The sequence below is a fragment of the Octodon degus genome, unplaced genomic scaffold, assembly GCF_000260255.1.
Source record: "Octodon degus isolate 3935 unplaced genomic scaffold, OctDeg1.0 scaffold00076, whole genome shotgun sequence".
NCBI classification, from domain to species: domain Eukaryota; kingdom Metazoa; phylum Chordata; class Mammalia; order Rodentia; family Octodontidae; genus Octodon; species Octodon degus.
This window is the reverse complement of record NW_004524652.1, coordinates 7,907,867-7,926,522: the sequence shown is the minus strand read 5'-3', so window position 1 is coordinate 7,926,522 and position 18,656 is coordinate 7,907,867. Positions and strand designations below refer to the sequence as shown.

Genomic DNA, 18,656 nt, shown 5'->3' with positions numbered 1-18,656 from the left:
AAAAGAAAAGCAGACTCAGAACTAAATCAATCTTGGAAAAGAATTAAATCTGAGATATCACATGAGTTAAAAAATAAAAATCAAATATAATGGAATTTAAAACACCGATGGCTCTCAAAACAAAGATTCTAGTTCAAAGAGTTTGACAAATGAAAAAGGGGTCTGTGTTCAAGCTTACACATAGCACAGGGGGCCAGAGAGATGGTTTAGTAGAACAAGTGCTTCCCTGGCAAGCACAAGGGCCTCAGTTCAATCCCCGGTTCTGTCAAAAAAACCCCAAACAAACCCTGTCTTTGGGGCCGGGGAGATGACTCAGTGGAATAAGCGCTTCCCTGGCAAGCACAAGGGCCTGAGTTCAATCACCAGTTCTGAAAACAAAACAAAACAAAAACAAACAAACAAACAAAAAACAAAAAACAAAACAAAAAAAAAACCCACCACATAGCACAATCCCCAGGTTCTGCTTCCTAAATTATTTTTTAAGATTTTTTTTTACTTTATGTATTTAGTCTCACTATGCAGGTTGGGCTCTAGTGATCTTCCTGCTTTCAGCCTCCCCAGAACTGGGATTACAGTTGTGCGCCACAACCTCCAGACTCCTCGGCTCAGTATATCTCATGGGGCCGTGTGGCACACGGGACTGAGGAACCGCCCATGTTTTTCTAACAGACACAATACCTAAAATCTTAAAATTCACACCATGCATGGTGGTGCACACCTGCACTCCCTGCATTCAGGAAGCTGAGAGGCAGGGGGATCAATGCTGAGTTCAAGACCAGCCTGGGCTACACCGTGAAAGTTCAAGGTCAGCCTGAACCAAATAGTGAAACCCTGTGTCAAAAAAAAGAACCCTGAAGTCAAGAAAAATGCTCTTTCCAAAGAAGTTTGGTATTTTATAAAAAAGAAAAAAAATCCAGAAGTTAATTGTGTCCAAGGTCACACAATAACTGAGTGTAAGTTAGGACAGGGGTTAGCACCTCCCTGTAAAAATATTCCTCTTATAAAACTTGATAGGCTAGAGACTAGCATTATTGATAGAGTGCTCACAAGTCCCTGACTTTGATCCCTAGCGCCACACAAATCATGTGACACTCAGACACGTCATTTAACTTCTCAGTCTTAAGTTTTCTAACCTGTTGAGTAGGACTGTTATATGATTCAGTCACATGAAAACAGACTGATGATTACAGTAAATATCAGATCAAGTGAGCATTATTCCATACACCATCTTGTTCAATGTTACTTTACTCTTCAAGTGTGAAAGTATTTGGATGTATACTAGTCTAAAACATTTCAGGAGACATTCAGAACTCTAATGCACATCAGCTAATTCTAAATGTGCTTACGTATTTTATATTGTGAGCAGATAAAACATTTAAATCTTCAAGACAGAAGTATTAAAAGTCAAGGCCAATTATATCACAGCCCTATAGGAAACCTCTTGTACAATACAGACTGCCACTAGCTTTCTGTTGGGAAGGAGAACAGTTAACTTAGAAAATGCAACCTTTCTTTTTTAAAAAAAATTATTTATTTATTTGTGTGTGTGTGTATGTGTGTGTGTGGCCAGCTCAGCCCACCAGGTGGTGAGGCTGGCTGGCATGTGGTGCTGGGGGATTGAACCGCGGTCCCTCTGCTTTGCTAAGCTTGTTCTGAGTAGGTGCTTTAGACCACAGCCATCTCACCAGCCCTGCAACCTTTCTTTTAATATAAGAAAATATTTGGGCCAGGTATGATGGTACACTGTAACCCGCTGTAAGTTTGAGGCCAGCCTTGTGAGTTCAACGCCAGCCTAAACTAGGGTGAGGCCTTCTCTGAAAGAAAAAAAAAAAAAAAATCCAACTATTTAAGGGAGAATAAAAGGACAAAAATATTGTATAAGGGCTGGCCAGACAGCTCAGTGGATTAAAGGGCCTGGTTAGGCAGACTCAGGGACCAGGGGCGTACCATGCTCACCCCCTCCCTGGGTGAGCTGGCATGTGCCTGCAATCCCAGAGCTTAGGAGGCTGAAAACAGGAGAATTACTATGAGTTAGATCTGTATAGTGAGACCTAGGAAATTGAAAAAAAATTCAAACATTATAATTTCACATACTGTTACTTTCATGAACTGTTCTGAAAAATTAAGCTTCCAAGCTAAATTTAAACAATTTAATGGGAGAAACTAAATAATAAACATGAAGTCCCTTTCTCTTTCTGAAACTACCAGTGTGACAAAACTGGCATTAAGGCAGGCATGGTGGCACATGTCTAGCTGTAATCCCAGCAACCAGGAAAGACCCTGACTTAAAAATAAAAAAATAAAAAATAAATGAAACAGAAGAAAACAGCAAAACAAACAGGTTTCTTCTGGCCAACCTTTCAGTCCCAGAGTGAGTTAAACCCTTTTCTCCTGGAGAAACCTAAGACAAACCTAGAAGTTGACTGCACAAGAGGTGGGATGCCCCAATTCTTTAACTTTAAAGCCGGGTTTAGTCATCATAAAAATGGGGAGGGGGCTGCACTAGTTTGGGGGAATGTAACTCAAACCACCTTGAGCTGGGCACAGTGGCCATGCCAATAACCTCACTGCATGACATGCACTGGTGAGACAGACAAGAGGATCACCTCAAGTTTGGATGCATCTTGGGCATGCAGTGACTATAAGGCCAACCTGAACTACACAGACCTTCTCTTGCGAAACAAAACACACAAAACACCTACAAACATCATGAATTAGAAATTAGTAAAATTATATAATTTTTTTTTCCTTTTATAAAAACCTGGAGATAAGGCCAAGAGAATGACTTTACAGAATTATTATTTAAAAGGCCTACTGTTGGAAAAACCTAGCATTATTTGTGCTATAGTGGGAGGCTCTATTACATTAAGGCATGGATGTATACTCTGCAGAAGACATGTAATTTAGTTTCCTGACAGGTACCAGCTTTGAAACCTAGCCCAGCAATTCTAATATTTTCTCCTTAAATTCTCTTATGGCACACGTAAGAGAATTAACAACACATAAAACAAATTAAATAAATTAACAAATAAAATCTTTGTCAAATGTCCCTTCTACAATCAGTATTATAAGAGTTACATGTGCTCTTACCATACTGACTTGCACTAGCTTGTTTTAGTAAAGTCTGGGTAAAGAGAATTTTTCTGAGACAGGGTTCTGTGTCACTCAGCCTGGTCTCAAACTTCTGGACTCAAGGGAATGTCCTGCTTCAACTTCCTGAGGGTCTAGGTTACAGGAACAGGACTATGCCCTACTTTAAATGAATTCTACAAAAGAATATAGATATGGTATAGCTCAATGGTATAGCACCACCTCCTTAGCAAGAATGATGCAATGGATGATGTCCCAGGACCACAAAAATAAAATACAAAATAAATCTCAATTATATTATTTCTTCAGATCTTTTGGTTTTTTTCCTTTGTAATAAATCTACCAATAAGCTACATCCCTAGCCACTTTTCGTTTTAGAGTCTCCATATGTTCAGGTTGGCCTCAAACTTACAATTCTTCTGCCTACTTTTCAGGAAAATCCATTCACTGATATTAATAAATCAAGACTTCAGGGGCTGGAGAGATGGCTCAGTGGAATAAGTGCTTCCCTGGCAAGCGTAAGGGCCTGAGTTCAATCCCTGGTTCCACAAAAAAAAAAAAAAAAAAAATCTAAAGTTTTGATGGCATAAAGGGGTATTTTTAGGACAAACAACCACAGGAGAATCTGAAAAGGACTCCCTTACCCTGCAGACAGACATCTGGTTTGTAGTAAGTGTACCAGTCTTATCTGAACAGATAACAGAAGTACAACCAAGGGTTTCCACAGACGGAAGACTTCGAACAATGGCATTTTTCTTTGCCATTCTGCGAGTTCCAAGGGCTAGGCAGGTGGTGATGACAGCAGGCAGACCCTCAGGGATGGCTGCGACAGCCAGAGCCACTGCAATCTTAAAGTAATAGATAGCACCTCGGATCCAAGACCCCCCATGCACTGGATCATTGAAGTGCCCAATGTTTATGATCCAGACTGCAATGCAAATGAGAGAGATGACTTTGGAAAGCTGTTCCCCAAATTCATCCAGTTTCTGCTGAAGAGGTGTTCTCTCCTGCTCTGTAGCCACCATTTCATCTCGGATCTTGCCAATTTCAGTATTAACTCCAGTTGCCACCACCACTCCCATGGCTTTACCAGCAGCAATGTTTGTACCCTAGGGAGAAGTAGAATAGAACTGGTCACAAGATCAATACGTCCACTTAAAATAGTGCTCACTGGTATCGTTCAGACATTGGGTTTTGACCAAGGCACCCAGATTTATCATCCTACTCTACTAGCGATGTCCCAAGGCTACAGTGGCCAGTGAACCATCCCTCACACAGGAGGTGAGGTACCTCTAACCTCCCTAAACCTGGCTTGGATTCCATAGAGGACCTCGCTGTCCAGCTCCACACTGATCTGTCTCGGTCTCAATTCATAATATAGAACTGTACTTGCAGGTTACCCTTGGACTTTGCAGTGCTCTATTCCCAATTTTTCAATCTTTACACTGTCCCCAAACCTATGTAATCCCCATTTCTGGTTCCAAAGAGTGCTCAACCTCTGTCAGCTACAGGAAGGGCAATCAGCCCTAAGTGGGCTATTTTGACTGTCAAACACCAGCACTGACTCAATGGCACCAACATGAGTGTTGTCTACCCCACTTTAATTCCTAGTGTTAGAATGACATGGCTTTGTGATTTTTCACTGTAATTCTATGGTGCTTTATTTCCTATGGGTACTTAAGGTCTCCCAATAACCCACAAAAGTCCAAAGTCCACTCCTTGAAACACCATTCTACATCGCAAGCAACAAAAATCCACGCATTTTTGCAATATTTTAAAAAACTTTTAAATCACCCAAAAAAGCAGAATAGTACAATGAACATACACACATTCTTCACCCAAGTCATCATTACTGGTTTAACATGCTTGCGTTCTCATTCTCTCCAAATACACACCTCTTCATCATGAACCACAAACAGCGGCAACATCCACATCATTTTGAAAACACCCTCCACAGGCTAAAGGCTTCCCAAACAGATCTACTTTCCAAATGTTTACAGATACAAGTTTAAATATGTTTGACCTGATCATTTTTGTCCTCAAAAACTTGCCAATCAAAACAAAAGACATCTAAGTCATACATCCTATCATTGTATTTCATTGGTTTCCTTGTTTCAAAGGGGGTTGGGGGAGCTTGGGGACTGAAGCCAGAGCCTGTGCATGCGAAGTGTGTGTTCTGCTACTGAGCCACACCCTGGCTCTGCTAACTACTATTTTCTGACAGCTAAAGACTGAACACGAAGAGTACTATTATCCTTTAGATTAAGAGCCAATACTTTTTAAAGTCTGATCACTCTAGGTAGCCAGTAAAAAGTAACTGTGGACTTTTGAAATTCTGGGACTGTCTTTAAATATAAATACATTTGAATAAGTGACATAAACCTTTAATCTCCGGATATGGGAGGCTGAAAACAGGAGGATTACAAGTTTGAGGCCAACCTGGACAATGGTGGAGACCCTGTCTGAAAATGAAATATTAGCTCAGTGCTCCCTGGACTAAAATCCAAATATAGGGCCCCCCAACCCCCCCCAAAAAGCTTTTGAGGGGTAGGAAGTATAGTTCAATGGTAGATTATTAGGTGTTTAACCTATGTGAGGCCCTGGCTTCAGTTCTCAGCACCACCAATACCCACCTAAAATCTGATAAAGCACTTACAGAAAAGAGCATATTCTTCTTATCTTGGTTGACAGCTCGTGGGTCAGGGACAGGGTCAGTGTGCTTGATGACTGAGACGGATTCACCTAAACAAGTTGCGGGCAGTTAAACCTGGGAACCCTCATTCATACCCCTCCCCATTATTATTTCCAAGACACTGCCAATCGGGGGGAAAAAAAATTCTGAACAAAACTAGGAAAACTTAGCAATAAAAATTAAGTCCATAGCAAAGAATATCAGGATTAAAAGAGGAGCTATTTCAAAATAAAGAAGCTTTGCCAGACTTGGTACATGCCTGGGCATTACAGCATCTGGGAGGCTGAGGCAGGAAAATTGCTGTGAGTTTTAGGCCAACCTGGCAGGGCAACCTGAACTACATAGTGAAATCCTGCCTCAAAAAGACCAAGACAAAAACAACAAAAAACCCCAACACCACCCCCCCATCAAAATAAAGGAGCTTTATTATGAAATAAAATCCTAATTACCTTGTTTTTCTGGAATAATCACTCAGTTTTAAACTCTGAATATTTGACAAAAATTGTAATTCATAAGCTTTAAAAACTACAGTGTGATTATTTAACAGAAGAGGATCCTGTTTCTACAGAAACACCCTGAGAATTTCACACATGCAACCCAACCACTGCCCCAACATTTTATACCTTAACTGCTTGCTGCCTGGTACTGCTAGAAGTTCTACCAGATATGCTATTATTCATCAAGACAAAAATTGGGGGATAGGGTTCGGGCTAAAATCAAAAGGGCTGAGGTTATACACTATGATTATTAGTTGTTTTCATACACCGATAATCAGATAAAATTTCATAGCCTTTAGATTTTCTACTTAATTCGGTTTAGCATTGTTTCTAACGTTAACCTGACAACCTTACTTCCAGTTCACTTGAACCCTCTGCCCTACATTGCATTTGTATCACACAAAAATGGGAAAACGTTCCAAGCAATTATAAATCTAGGAGATCCAACTCCAGGTAGTGCAACAGTTATATTTTGTGGCTAACTTTTGTTAACTGTACAATTGCTTATTGCAAATTATGTTAGATGTAAGATAAAAATTCTTCTAATTAGAAAAATTATAGCTCTCAGGTCTATTTTTCTTGCCTGGAGGAAAGGGACTGAGTAAGTAGTTTGCTTTACACAGGACAAGAAACATTTCAACTTCAAGATTATTACCTCTGCTAACAAAGAAACGTTTTTAAATATAAAATCACAAATAAACTAGTGGTTTTATATTAAAGCCAAACTATTTTTAACTAAAAAGACAAACAGAAGCCATGAGATAAAAAGCCTATCTTTTAAACCCATATCAGCACAAAACATAACTGATAAAGCACTAAAACAAGTACCTTAGGAACGGGGTAGTATACTGAAGGGGATGGTGGGGGAGAGCTGACTACACTGACTGACCCCACTGTGTACAGTGGCATGGACACAACAAGGTACAATTTCAGTAATACTTACCAGTAAGAATAGATTGGTCGACTCTTAGAGTTGTAGATTTGATAGAAGTTAATCTTATATCAGCAGGAACTTTGTCACCAACTAATGGAAGAGAGATAGCTAAAGTCAACTTCTGTTACTGTATTACCTAAAGATGAGTGTTTCCAAATCAAACACAATTTTTATGTTTTTTTTTCCTTCTTTTTTTTAAAGGTACTGGGATCAAAATCAGGACCTTGCCCTTGTCAGGCAGACGCTTATGCCACTGACCTATTGCCCCAGCTCTAAACACAATTTTTAAAGACAATAAACAGCCTATGTTTACAGCACATTATATGTGGCTTGGTGGTGCATACCTGTAATCCTACAGTACCACAGCAAGTTCAAACCCAGTCTGGGTTAAGAACGTAGCTCAAAGCACCTGGCTGGCAAGTGCAATGTCCTGAGTTCAATTCCCAGTACCACAAAACAAACAAAAAACCAACAAAAACCAAACAGAATGTAGCTCAGAGCTAAAGTCCTGGGTTCACCCCCCACTGTAAGTAAAGTAAGCAAGCAACCATGGTTGGTAGATAGACAGACAGATGCAAAGATGGTGATGCTCAGGAAAACCTCTTTTATTATTTTTATTTTTTAGAAAGGGATGCACTATGTAGTTCAGGCTGTCTTGATCTCACTATGTAACCCAAACCGGCCTCAAACTCACAGTGATCCTCCTGCCTCAGCTTCCTAAATACTGGGATTACAGGTGTGCACCACGCCCAGCTGGGAAAGCCTTCAAATACACTGTATTCTGCAAATGTTTTTTCTGGTCACAGTGGCACAGGTAGGAGGCTAAAACAGGAGTATCTCTGAGAGTTTGAGGCCAGCCTAAACTAGGATTTTGAGATTCTGCCTCAAAAGAATTTCACACTTAGCCTTACCCAGCAATGGCACTCTTATTTACTTTAAATTTTTTTTTTCATTATGTATTTGGTATAGGATCTCACTATGCAGTTTGGACTTGTAGAGATCCTCCTGTTTTCAGCCTCCTAGTGCTGGGATTACAGGTGTATGTCACCAAGCTCATGCCCGAGGGCGGGGACTGACATGGCATGCAGTACTGGGGATTGAACCCTACACTTGCCTAAGCAGGCTTGCTGTCTTGGCACTCTTTTTAAATTTTGCTAATTCACACAAAACAAATGCAGCATAAAACTATACAAATAGAAATTGTGCAAGTAGACTTAGCAAGGATGTATGTAAACATTCTTATTCAGATGACTACAAAATATGGAAATTCCCCCAGTTTTAGTAAATTAGGCAACTCACTAAGGTTATGTATACCCTGTCATAAAAATCCTGTCAGTGTGCAGCTGATGAGGGAAATTCTGGAGGTACACATGGTCACTAAACACTCCACGTTGGGCAGGAGCAACAGATTGAGGATTCCTGACTGAGAAAGCTTCTCAGAGGGTTTGTGGCCACCCTGTATATGTTGCTAAGTACAAAGTACCACCACTGCAAACTCTGGTGGGCAGAATGGCAATACATTATCAAAACTGCAAAGCACCATGATTCTGCCACAAATTCTAGGGGGAATTTATCCTATAAACACTATTCAAAGTTTATGCTGGTAATTCATAGGTTTTTGTTTTTTTGGTCAACATTAGAAAGATGAGATAACTCTCTTCACACTGAAAATTTCCTCTAAGATAACCTGTACACTGAGTGAGGAAAAATAAGATATGAATGGTAATTCTGGGCTGCCTGCAGTACGAAGAAATAAATACCTCTGGGAAGATGAAATTAACTGGTCAACACTAGGTTGGCTGGGATGGAGGAGAGAAGCTTCACCTTATACTTTTGGTAGTTTTTAAAAGTATGAATTATCAAATAAATGAATAAATTTCTTTTGTACATCCTCAGCCAAACCAGCCTTCTTTCTGGGCTAACAAGGTCCTTTAATAGTCTTACCAGGTCCACATCTTAGCCTAGAAATTTCCTAATTTGTATAAAGTAAATGCCACAAAACACACCAATATCAGGTCAAGGCAATGTCTCACATGCAACCTGAGAACCTCTCTAGAGATTCAAATACTGCAGATTAAGTGCACATCTGTATGAAGACAATTCTGCACAGTGATAAAGCACTTGCGTAGTATGTGTGTATGTGTGTGTGTATATATCTATCTATATCTATATATATAGATATACAGATATATAGATATATATATGTAAAGCCCCGAGTTCAAGCCCTACCTAGCTCTGCCCCTCTAAACCTCCATGCTACCCCCACCCTCATGTAGAATGGCTTTCTATGACTTTCTGAGGGGTAACTAAACAGATTTTTGAAGTATCAGAAGAAAATGTCAAATGCATAGAATAAAAAATGTTAAGTTAAATGTTCATTTTCCAAACTTGCCCTACAAACTGAACTGTAATCCCATCACAAGATTATGCATAAAATGACAAAATAGCCATCCTATCCAAGAAACACTGGACTTGTTAAACCTTTAATATAGTCTCAACTGTTCTATATTAACAGCTTTCAAATTCAAAAAGAATTTGAGGGAGCTGGTGAGATGGCTCAGTGGTCTAAAGCACCTACTTAGAACAAGCTAAGCAAAGCACAGGGACCGCGGTTCAATCCCCAGCACCACATGCCAGCCAGCCCCGCCCCCTGGTGGGCTGAGCTGGCCACACACACACACACACACACACACAAAATAAATAAATAAACAAAAAGAATTTGAATTGTTGAGCAGCTTGCTTGTTAAACCTTAGTGCACGAAACAACCCTACAGCCTTCGTTGGCAATGTGGCCACAGGAGGTTCAGAAAGAATATGTTAATGTTTAATCTCAGGAGGCAAAGATCAACCTCGCATTTGACTGCAGGGACACCAAGGGTAAGGTGAAATTCCTGCTGGAAATGCTTATGCAACGAACAGTAATAGTGCAACCTAGTAAGCTACAGCCTTCCATTTTCATAGAATTCTCTGCTCATGCTAAGGAACACATCTCATAAATGATTAAGGCAATAAAGTAATCATATTCTAAACTTCAATAACCTTCAATAAGCTAAAATGTCCTTCTGACATGAAAATTTAAAACCAAATTAAAATTGTTTTACTGTTTTATTTCTCCCTGTCATAACCAGACTCTAAGTGCCCTTGAACATTGTGAAATGAGTCCAAGCTCAACAGTACGTATTATGACTCTAGATGGAAAATTTTCAAATGATCTTTGATGTCGGGGGCAATTTATATTAATCCTGCAGGAGCCAAAAAGACTTCTGTCCAGTATAGCACAGAGGTCCTCAATCTGGTCCTTAATCTAATAGACTTCTACATTTTTCTTTTTCTTTTTAAATGTGGTACAGGGGATTGATTGAACTCAGGACCTTGCACTTGCCAGGCAGGCACTTATGCCACTGAGCTATCTCCGCAGCCCATTAAGTTTCATATATAGTGCTAGCAGAGCATATGCTTAGCATGCAAGCAGCCCCTGGTTTGATCTCCAGCACTATACATAAATAAAAACAGTGAAAACAAAAAAGCCAGGTAGGGCCAGCCAGATAGCTCAGCTGGACTAAAAAGGACCAGGGCACGCAGTGCTGGTGCCAGCCCTGCCCTCAGGGCGCGCTGAAAGGACAACTGAGACTGGGCCTGGTAGCACATGCCTGTAATCCCAGCGCTTCGGAGGCTGAAAACAGGAGGATCACTATGAGTCTGATCTGTGTAGTGAGATCCTGTATACCCTGTACTAAATTCATTTAAAAAAGCCAGGTGTAGGGTCACATGCCTATAATCACAAAGTACAGAATTTGGCTGAGGCAGGAAGATCACAAGTTTGAGGTCAGCTTGGGGCATTCTGGTGAACACCTGTATTCCCAGCACTCACGAAGCTGAGGCAGGAAGATTGCTGAGTTCAAGGCCAGCCTGAGATATGCCCTATAAGTTCAAAGTCAGCCTAAGCTGCATAGTGAAACCTTGTCTCAAACAGACAATCAATAATAGAGTTGTAGCTTACTACTGGGTTCAATGGGCGGGGAAAGAAAATGTATTTTTAGGCAGTAAATGCTAAGGTTAAATTTCTTGGGTGACAGAGCTAACTAACATTAGCAGCATAAGATAGTACAAATACTATATATGGCCAGTGAGATAGCTTGGCAGCATAAGTGCCTGCCTGGTAAACACAAAGTCCTGTGTTCAATCCTCGGTACCATAAATAAATATATATATATATAGCACACACATAGATATATACTACATATACCCATATATTACACATGTGCTATATATATGCTGCATAAAAATATTTATGGTACCATTATTAAAAAATCAACTTTTTTCTTAAAGGTCAAATGTATAAAGGCTATCTGCTATACAGGAGATATACTAATACACACTTAACTGTAGATCAAATACTGAGGAGGAATGTTCCCAGTGTCAAGTGGCAAAGGAGTAAATGACTTGGGAAGTCCTTATATTCTTTTCAACTTTTCTTCCATCTCACAATGGCCATTCTAATTGTTAGACAAATATTTTGGGAATTGAAAGCTGATGAAAAAGTTATCAAAGGAGGGCTTTTATGAATCCCCTTTTTGAAAGTACCCACAGTTCAATGCACCTGAAGTGGAACCTAGAAATCCATTTTAAAGCTTTTCCAAAATCACTAAAAAATTAAGCAAAATTGGCCAAGGCATGGTGGGTGCACCCCTATAATCCCAGAACTCAGGAGGCTGAGGAAGGAGGATCACTGTGAGTTCAAGGCCAGCCCTGATTATAGTGAGTTCAAGGCAGCCTTACCTACATAGTGAGACCCTGTCTCAAAAACAAGTACAAATAAAAAAACAAGACAAAAATCCCACCTTGTTTACAAAAGCCTCTACAATATACCAAACATCAGCTCTAGGCTAAGAAGTCTTAACTCCAGCACATGGGAAATGGCTACCTTAATTAAAAGTTATGATTCCTTTGTTCCATTAGAAGTCAATCTCTTTGTAAAAATTACTTTAGAAACACAAATGCAATGTGGGGGCTGGGGAGATAGCTCAGCAGTCTAAGCAGCTGCCTGGCAAGTGCAAAGACCTGAGTTTGGTTACCATACCACATGCCATGCCGGTTACAGAACGCTGAGCCATCAAAACCTTGGTGGCTCAGGCCTGGAATCCCAGGGCTGGGGAGGCTGATACAAGAGGATCACTACAAGTCTGAGCTGTGTAGTGAGACACTGTACCAAAATAAATTGTAAAAATAAAATTTAAAAAAGTTAAAAAATAATGCAAATTGGTTTTTAAAACGTGCTGTATTCTAACATTTCCTTAGCTCACAGAATACATTATCTTGACCAACATATGTTCTGGTTTTTACGGAAAATAACTAAGGCCAAAAAGTTAAAGCATGTGTTCCCTAAGGAAGTTTCACTTAATTGTGAGACTCTGTTTACCTCTTGTTTTTGGTAACAGAGTCCACTAAGAATGAACAGGTGAACAGATCACAACACAGGTTCTGTTAAACAGTTAAAAGACCCATGAAAACAATTTTCAAACTAAGACAAAATGACCTTCTTCTGTGTGCAGGCTTCCAGGAGTTTCTGACAAAGTCTGCGCCTAAGGAGCAGGCAGAGATGTTCCAAGGATCACATCCAGTCACACACTGGATGGGGCATGTTACTGTCCTCAGGGCAAGTAGTAGTGGAAAATTCTTCCACTTGCCAAGAGAAAGCGCTGCCATTTTTTCCTCTCAAATTGTTGTCTCTGAGTTGAGGCAGGTGTAATCAAAGAATAATCTGTTATAAAATGCTTTCTATTTGTATAACATTTTGACACTTTTCAAACTCAGATCTTGGATCCCTTACTCCTTAGCTCTTTACATCACAAATATTTTCACTCTAAACAAAATCCTCTGAGTATACTTTAGGTTAAGAGTCATGTTAGGGGCCGGGGAGATGGCTCAGTGGAATAAGCGCTTCCCTGGCAAGCCCAAGGCCCTCAGTTCAATCCCCGGTTCCGCAAAATAAATAAATAAATAAATAAAAAAATAAATAAATAAATAAGTCATGTTAGATACACGTAACAGCTAATTAAAATAATTTATTACTTTGCCACATTTTAGAACTGAATGGAAGCATTCTTTACCTAATAAGGAGTACTTAACAATTTGCATCACTGACATTTAAAATAGTACTTAGAAAATACTTACTAATTTTAAGTGTATACTTTTTAAAATTTAACTCACTGTAGAAAATCTACTAGATACTTACTAAAATCTTTTCCAAGAAAAAACTAAAAGATCAGATATTGTCTCCTAAATGCTACTACTGGTTAAATTTAAATGGCTCCTAAGAAAAGCAAATAAGCATTTAACTGTGACTCAAACATTTTCAGTTTGCAACTTAAGTCATAAATTGTGCAATGATGCAAAAAATGAATGAAATTCTTCACTTGAGAAGACCTTTGCTTTGTTAACTTCAAACTATTTCCATGCCTCAGGGTAAAAGGGAATATTGCAAAACACCAACCATGGTAGAATGTTTGCTCCTAGTATGGCATTTTGGGGAGTATATCCTCTTTTCAACATGCTCCCAAGCCTAGAACCACAGTCATGGCAAAGCCATGCACATACCACCAGTGGTCCACGATGCCTGTCTTTAAAAATTGCAAACATGAGCCAGGAATAGTGGTGCTGCACACCTTGGGGTGGGGGAGGGCACGTGGTGGCGGTAGCACTGAGGCAGGACTGCTGTGAATTGGACACCAGCCTGGGCTACATAGTAGTTCAAGGCCAGCATAAACTCATAGTGAGATCACTGTCTCAAAAAAAAAAAAAAAAAAGTAAATGTGGCTTGGGATGGTGGCATGCCTGTAATCACAGTACACTAAGAGGGTGAGGCAAAATGATTGCAGGTTCCAGCCCAGGCTGAACAATTCGTGACTTAGCAAGACCCTGTCTCTAAATTAAAGAGGGAGAGAGAGCACAAACAGGAAAACACTATCAGGTATAAAATCCTTCAGTAGTTTTTTCCTACTATACTTGAGATAATGTTTAGTCTCTCAATCAAGGTTTGTAAGATTACCAAATGTTGTTAACCTCTGACCATGCTATCTTCCCTTGGACTTCAAACAACGGCCCTTGGTTTGTCAGTGTTTCTGAAATACTCCCTTGTCTCCCTCTCCAAACAGGGAGGCTTTCCCCTAACTCCTAAATTAGACTGGTATCCAAAATGTGTCTTGTCTTTTCCTAACACTGTTTTGATATTCCTTTCCCACCAGACCAAGAAGTACATATAGACAGAATTAAAGGGACTTGACTGATCTCTAAGCCCCTAGCAATGAACCATGACACATACTAGCTGTTCAAGTATTTATCAACAAATAACCAATAATGGCATCACACACACTTCCTTTATGTACTATCATCAAGAGACTTATAGTGACTACCAAGGTGAAGAATATCATAAACCTAGAAATGATAAAAAAAAAAATCAGGATTCAAAGAAATCTGAGACTTGGTTGACTTAATGAGGTTTAATAATGACAGTTGTTGAAGCGGGGTGTGGTAGTGCAAACCTATAATTCTAGCATGCAAAAGGCTGAAGCAGGATTGCCATGAATTTCATAGGCCAGCCTCTGGGCTACATAATGAGTTCAAGGCCAGTCTGCACTACATAAGATAAGATTGTGTCTCAAAAAAGATAGGTGCTTAAGTTCTACACTTAAGACTAAAAAACAAAGAGCCAGAGTTGCTTAGGCAAGCACAGGGACCAGGGTTCAATCCCCGGCACGACATGCAGCACCAGCACTGCCCAGGCATGGTGGCACAGGCCTGTACTCCTAGCACTGGGGAGGCTGAAAACAGGAGGATCACTTTGAGTCCAAGCTGCATTGTGAGAGCCTGAACCAAATATATCTAAAAAAAAAAAGACAAAAAGATTAAAAAATAATAAAAGTAACTGAAAATGGCATAGCTGGTTCTATGCAAACAAGGTTCTAATTACTAGAGCTTTCAAAGGCAGCAAGGCATCTGATCTGAAGCAGATGTGCCACTCAAGGTTTAGAGTGGCCAGTATCCAGCATACCTACCACACAGATTTTCTTAACCACAAAGTAAAACATGCTTTAAAGGTGGAATCCAGTTGTCTCTTTCCACAGCATTTATTATGCATAACACTTACAAAAAGAAAAAGAAAAAAAAAAAAAAAAAAAAAAAAGCCCAGACCTCATTTTACATTATAACATATAAAGGCTGGGGAGATGGCTCAGCAGAATAAGTGCTTCACTGGCAAGCGCAAGGGCCTGAGTTCAACCCCCGATTCCAGAAAAAAAAAAAAAAGCAGCTTACATTATAATGTATAGATCTGTCCTTTTGCCTGTATATTAACTATCACTGCAATTTGGGAAATACTGCTTCTAGATCAGTTATTGCTGTAAGGGCTTCATGGGTCATTAGTTCAAAAGAACTTCATTTCCAATTTATAAATGTGGCACTTTGCAAGATTACAGTATTTTACAGTCATACTATGAGCTCAATCTCCAATTTCAAGCCCATCTAATTTTTCCAGCCACATGGAAAAACTCAGCACTATCTTTTACGTCTGGAGCACAAATAGAATTCCCTACAAAATACACTATTCCAAAAAATTTACATGGTGTAATGGAAAAAGACACCAAACATTTAAAATTTTAAAGATTCATTACAGTAAAAGGCACACTGCCATGAACCCCTCTCGAAATATTCCCTGAATCCAGACAAACACACTTTATCTCATCATTCTTGCCATTTCCGGCTGCATTTGGGAAATCCTTCCATGTGTCTTTAGTTGCACTGTGGAGGCTGCCTCAACATCCTGAATTGATTCAAACAAAATGTTTGTCTTTTAAAAAAATTATTTTTTAAATTTGGTACAAGGTTTCACTACGCAGCTTGGAGTTGTAGTGATCCTCCTGTTTTAAGCCTCCCCAGTGGTGGGAATTACAGGTTTGTGCCACCAAGCCCAGTTTTGGTGGCCAGCTTGGCACACCTGGAAGGGCACGTGGTACCAGGGATCAAACCCTGGTCCTTGTGCTTGACTAAGCAGGCGCTTAGTCTGTTGAGCTATCTCGCTAGCCCTATGTTTGCCTTTTTAAGTCCTATAATGGCAGTTCTGGTGGATGAAGACACACTGCAATGTTTTGTTAATCTTTTTTTTTTTTTTTTTAATTTGATACAGAGTCTTGCTATGCAGCTTGGACTCATAGTGATCCTCCTGTTTCAGCCTCCCCAGCGCTGAGATAACAGGTGTGTGCCACCACGCCCAGTTTTGGTGGCCTGCTCAGCACAGCGTCAACATGGCATGTGGTACCAGGTATTGAAACCAGGTCTCTTGGGGGCCCAGCCCTAGCTCAGTTCTTTAAGTGGCTGCTTCCACAATGCTGGCAGCCTCAGTTTGCTGTAGTTCGATCCCCACAACACTCCAGCCATGCAAAAGTGCCCTGAAGGCATTCAAGGAGCAAAAAAAAAGAAAAGAAACCAGGTCTCTGCACTTGCCAGGCAGGTGCTTAGACCCTGAGCTGTCTCCCTGGCCCTGTAATATTTTTAAGAGAAGCTTTTCTGGGCTGGGGAGATAGCTCAGTAGAATAAGTGTCTGCCTAGCACAGGGTCCTGAGTTCAATCCCCGGTACCACAAAAAAAAGAAGAATTATGTGTGACTGGTGGGAACCCTCTGCACTTAGTTCAAAGAGGTTTTCTGTTGAGTGGAACTCAACAGCAGTATTCACCATATTATTTTTTGATCACTCCTCATTAAGACACGCACAAAAAAAGATGTCATAAAAATACCTTTTACTATAATGAATCATTTTACAATTTAACCATTTACTACGTATTTGACCACATTTCATATCCCTGCCATTTCTTCATATTCTAAATTCTGTAACAGTTTTATCATTGACAATGCCAAGCATTTTGCATAGTTTTCAAAAGTAGTATCTTAGGAAAGTGCCACCCCCTACCATGTACTTTACTTTTTTCAAAATCTAAATCTCAGTGGCACAAATAGAAAGACTGAAATTCACTGGTAATATGACTACCACTGAGTCATGAGGAGTGGGAAGGAGGAGATTACAGGAAAACAGGAAATGCCCAGCCTCTTGAAATCAGGTCAGGCTTCAAGATCAGCTAGCATATCACTGTGAGAAGCAAGGGAGACCTTCCCAGAGTTTCTCACTTTGCAGAGTTCTAATGTCTTGGCTATATTGACAGTGCTACAGATCTTAAGTCTCAAAACTCTACTTGTAAAGGTCTACACAGATTGTTTTAAACTATTTTAATTTTGGCTTATATATAGTCTTAAAATGAAAAAGTTGTATCTGTTCTAGAAGTAGAGATGTTGGGCTGGGGATATAGCTCAGCAGCATGGTGCCTGCCTGCCAAGAGCAAGGGCCTGAGTTCAATTCCTGGTACCAAAAAAAAAGTTAGCTTCAGAACTGACAAAATATATGGTATTCCTATCTGGATACAGATATTTTAGTCCTCCATCTTTGGTCTTGTATTCCATTCTCCTCATGAAACAACTCTACTTGAGGGAAAAGCTGAAAAAGAACATGTTTGTACCTTTTTTTGGTTGTTTCTTTGCTTTTACCTCTCTAAACTATGTGCAAGATTTTAAGAAAAAATTAAAAACTTTATTCTACCCATGTCTCATCAGCATCATATCAACTGCTTAAACTAGATAGCAATTACACTAATAAATTTCAAACCAAAAAGCTAGCATCCCGGGACAGATATAAAGGGAAAGCATATAAACCTTTTGAAATTATGCACAGGATTTTAAATGTCTTTAGAGAACATTCACAGATTTTATTAATTCTTCAAAAGACTGTGACCTAGAAATGATTTAGAGGTCCGGGGAGATAGCTCAGTGGAGTGAGCACTTCCCTGGCAGGCCAAGGGTTTGAGTTCAATCCCCAGTTCCGCAAAAAAAAAAAAAAAAAAAGAAATGATTTAGAGTTCTCTGGGAACTTGATAGAAATACAGAATAATCAGGACCATTTCAGACCTAAAGAAACAAAATAAACATTTTAACTTTAGTTCCCAGGTAATACTTATATGCACCAAATTAAAAGTATTATTTCTAACTTAGTAGGAATGCTAAATTGCTGATGAAATTTTCATGTTTTTTTAAAAAACAGTTCTTAATTTTACATTTTGGGCATTTTATACAGACTGTCAGTGGGATATTGAAAATATTTACTAGCTCTGGGCTAGTGAGATAGCTCAGTGGACTAAGTACCTGATTAGGTGAGTGAAGGGACCTGAACCCCAACAACACATGCCCCACTGGCCCCACCCCCAGGCGGCTCTGAGATGGCCATCAGATCGGGGCATGGTGGCGTACACCTGTAATCTCAGTGCTGGGGGGCTGAAAACAGGAGGATCACTAGAAGTCTGAGTTGCGTAGTGAAACACTGTACCAAATACATAAATATAAATA

The 18,656-nt window shown here is 39.8% G+C and overlaps 1 protein-coding gene across 3 annotated transcripts in view; it reads right to left on the bottom strand.

Moving 5' to 3' along the window:
* The window catches only part of Atp2a2 (ATPase sarcoplasmic/endoplasmic reticulum Ca2+ transporting 2), a 64,163-nt gene that overhangs the window by 19,673 nt on the left and 25,834 nt on the right, over nt 1-18,656 (bottom strand). For all 3 annotated transcript variants that reach the window (XM_023720490.1, XM_004635905.2, XM_023720491.1), the window contains exons 6-8: nt 7,223-7,303; nt 5,747-5,832; nt 3,735-4,199 (exon numbers count right to left, since the gene is read on the bottom strand). In XM_023720490.1, the coding sequence (XP_023576258.1) occupies nt 3,735-4,199; nt 5,747-5,832; nt 7,223-7,303 (632 nt within the window). The remainder of the gene's footprint in view (nt 1-3,734; nt 4,200-5,746; nt 5,833-7,222; nt 7,304-18,656) is intronic.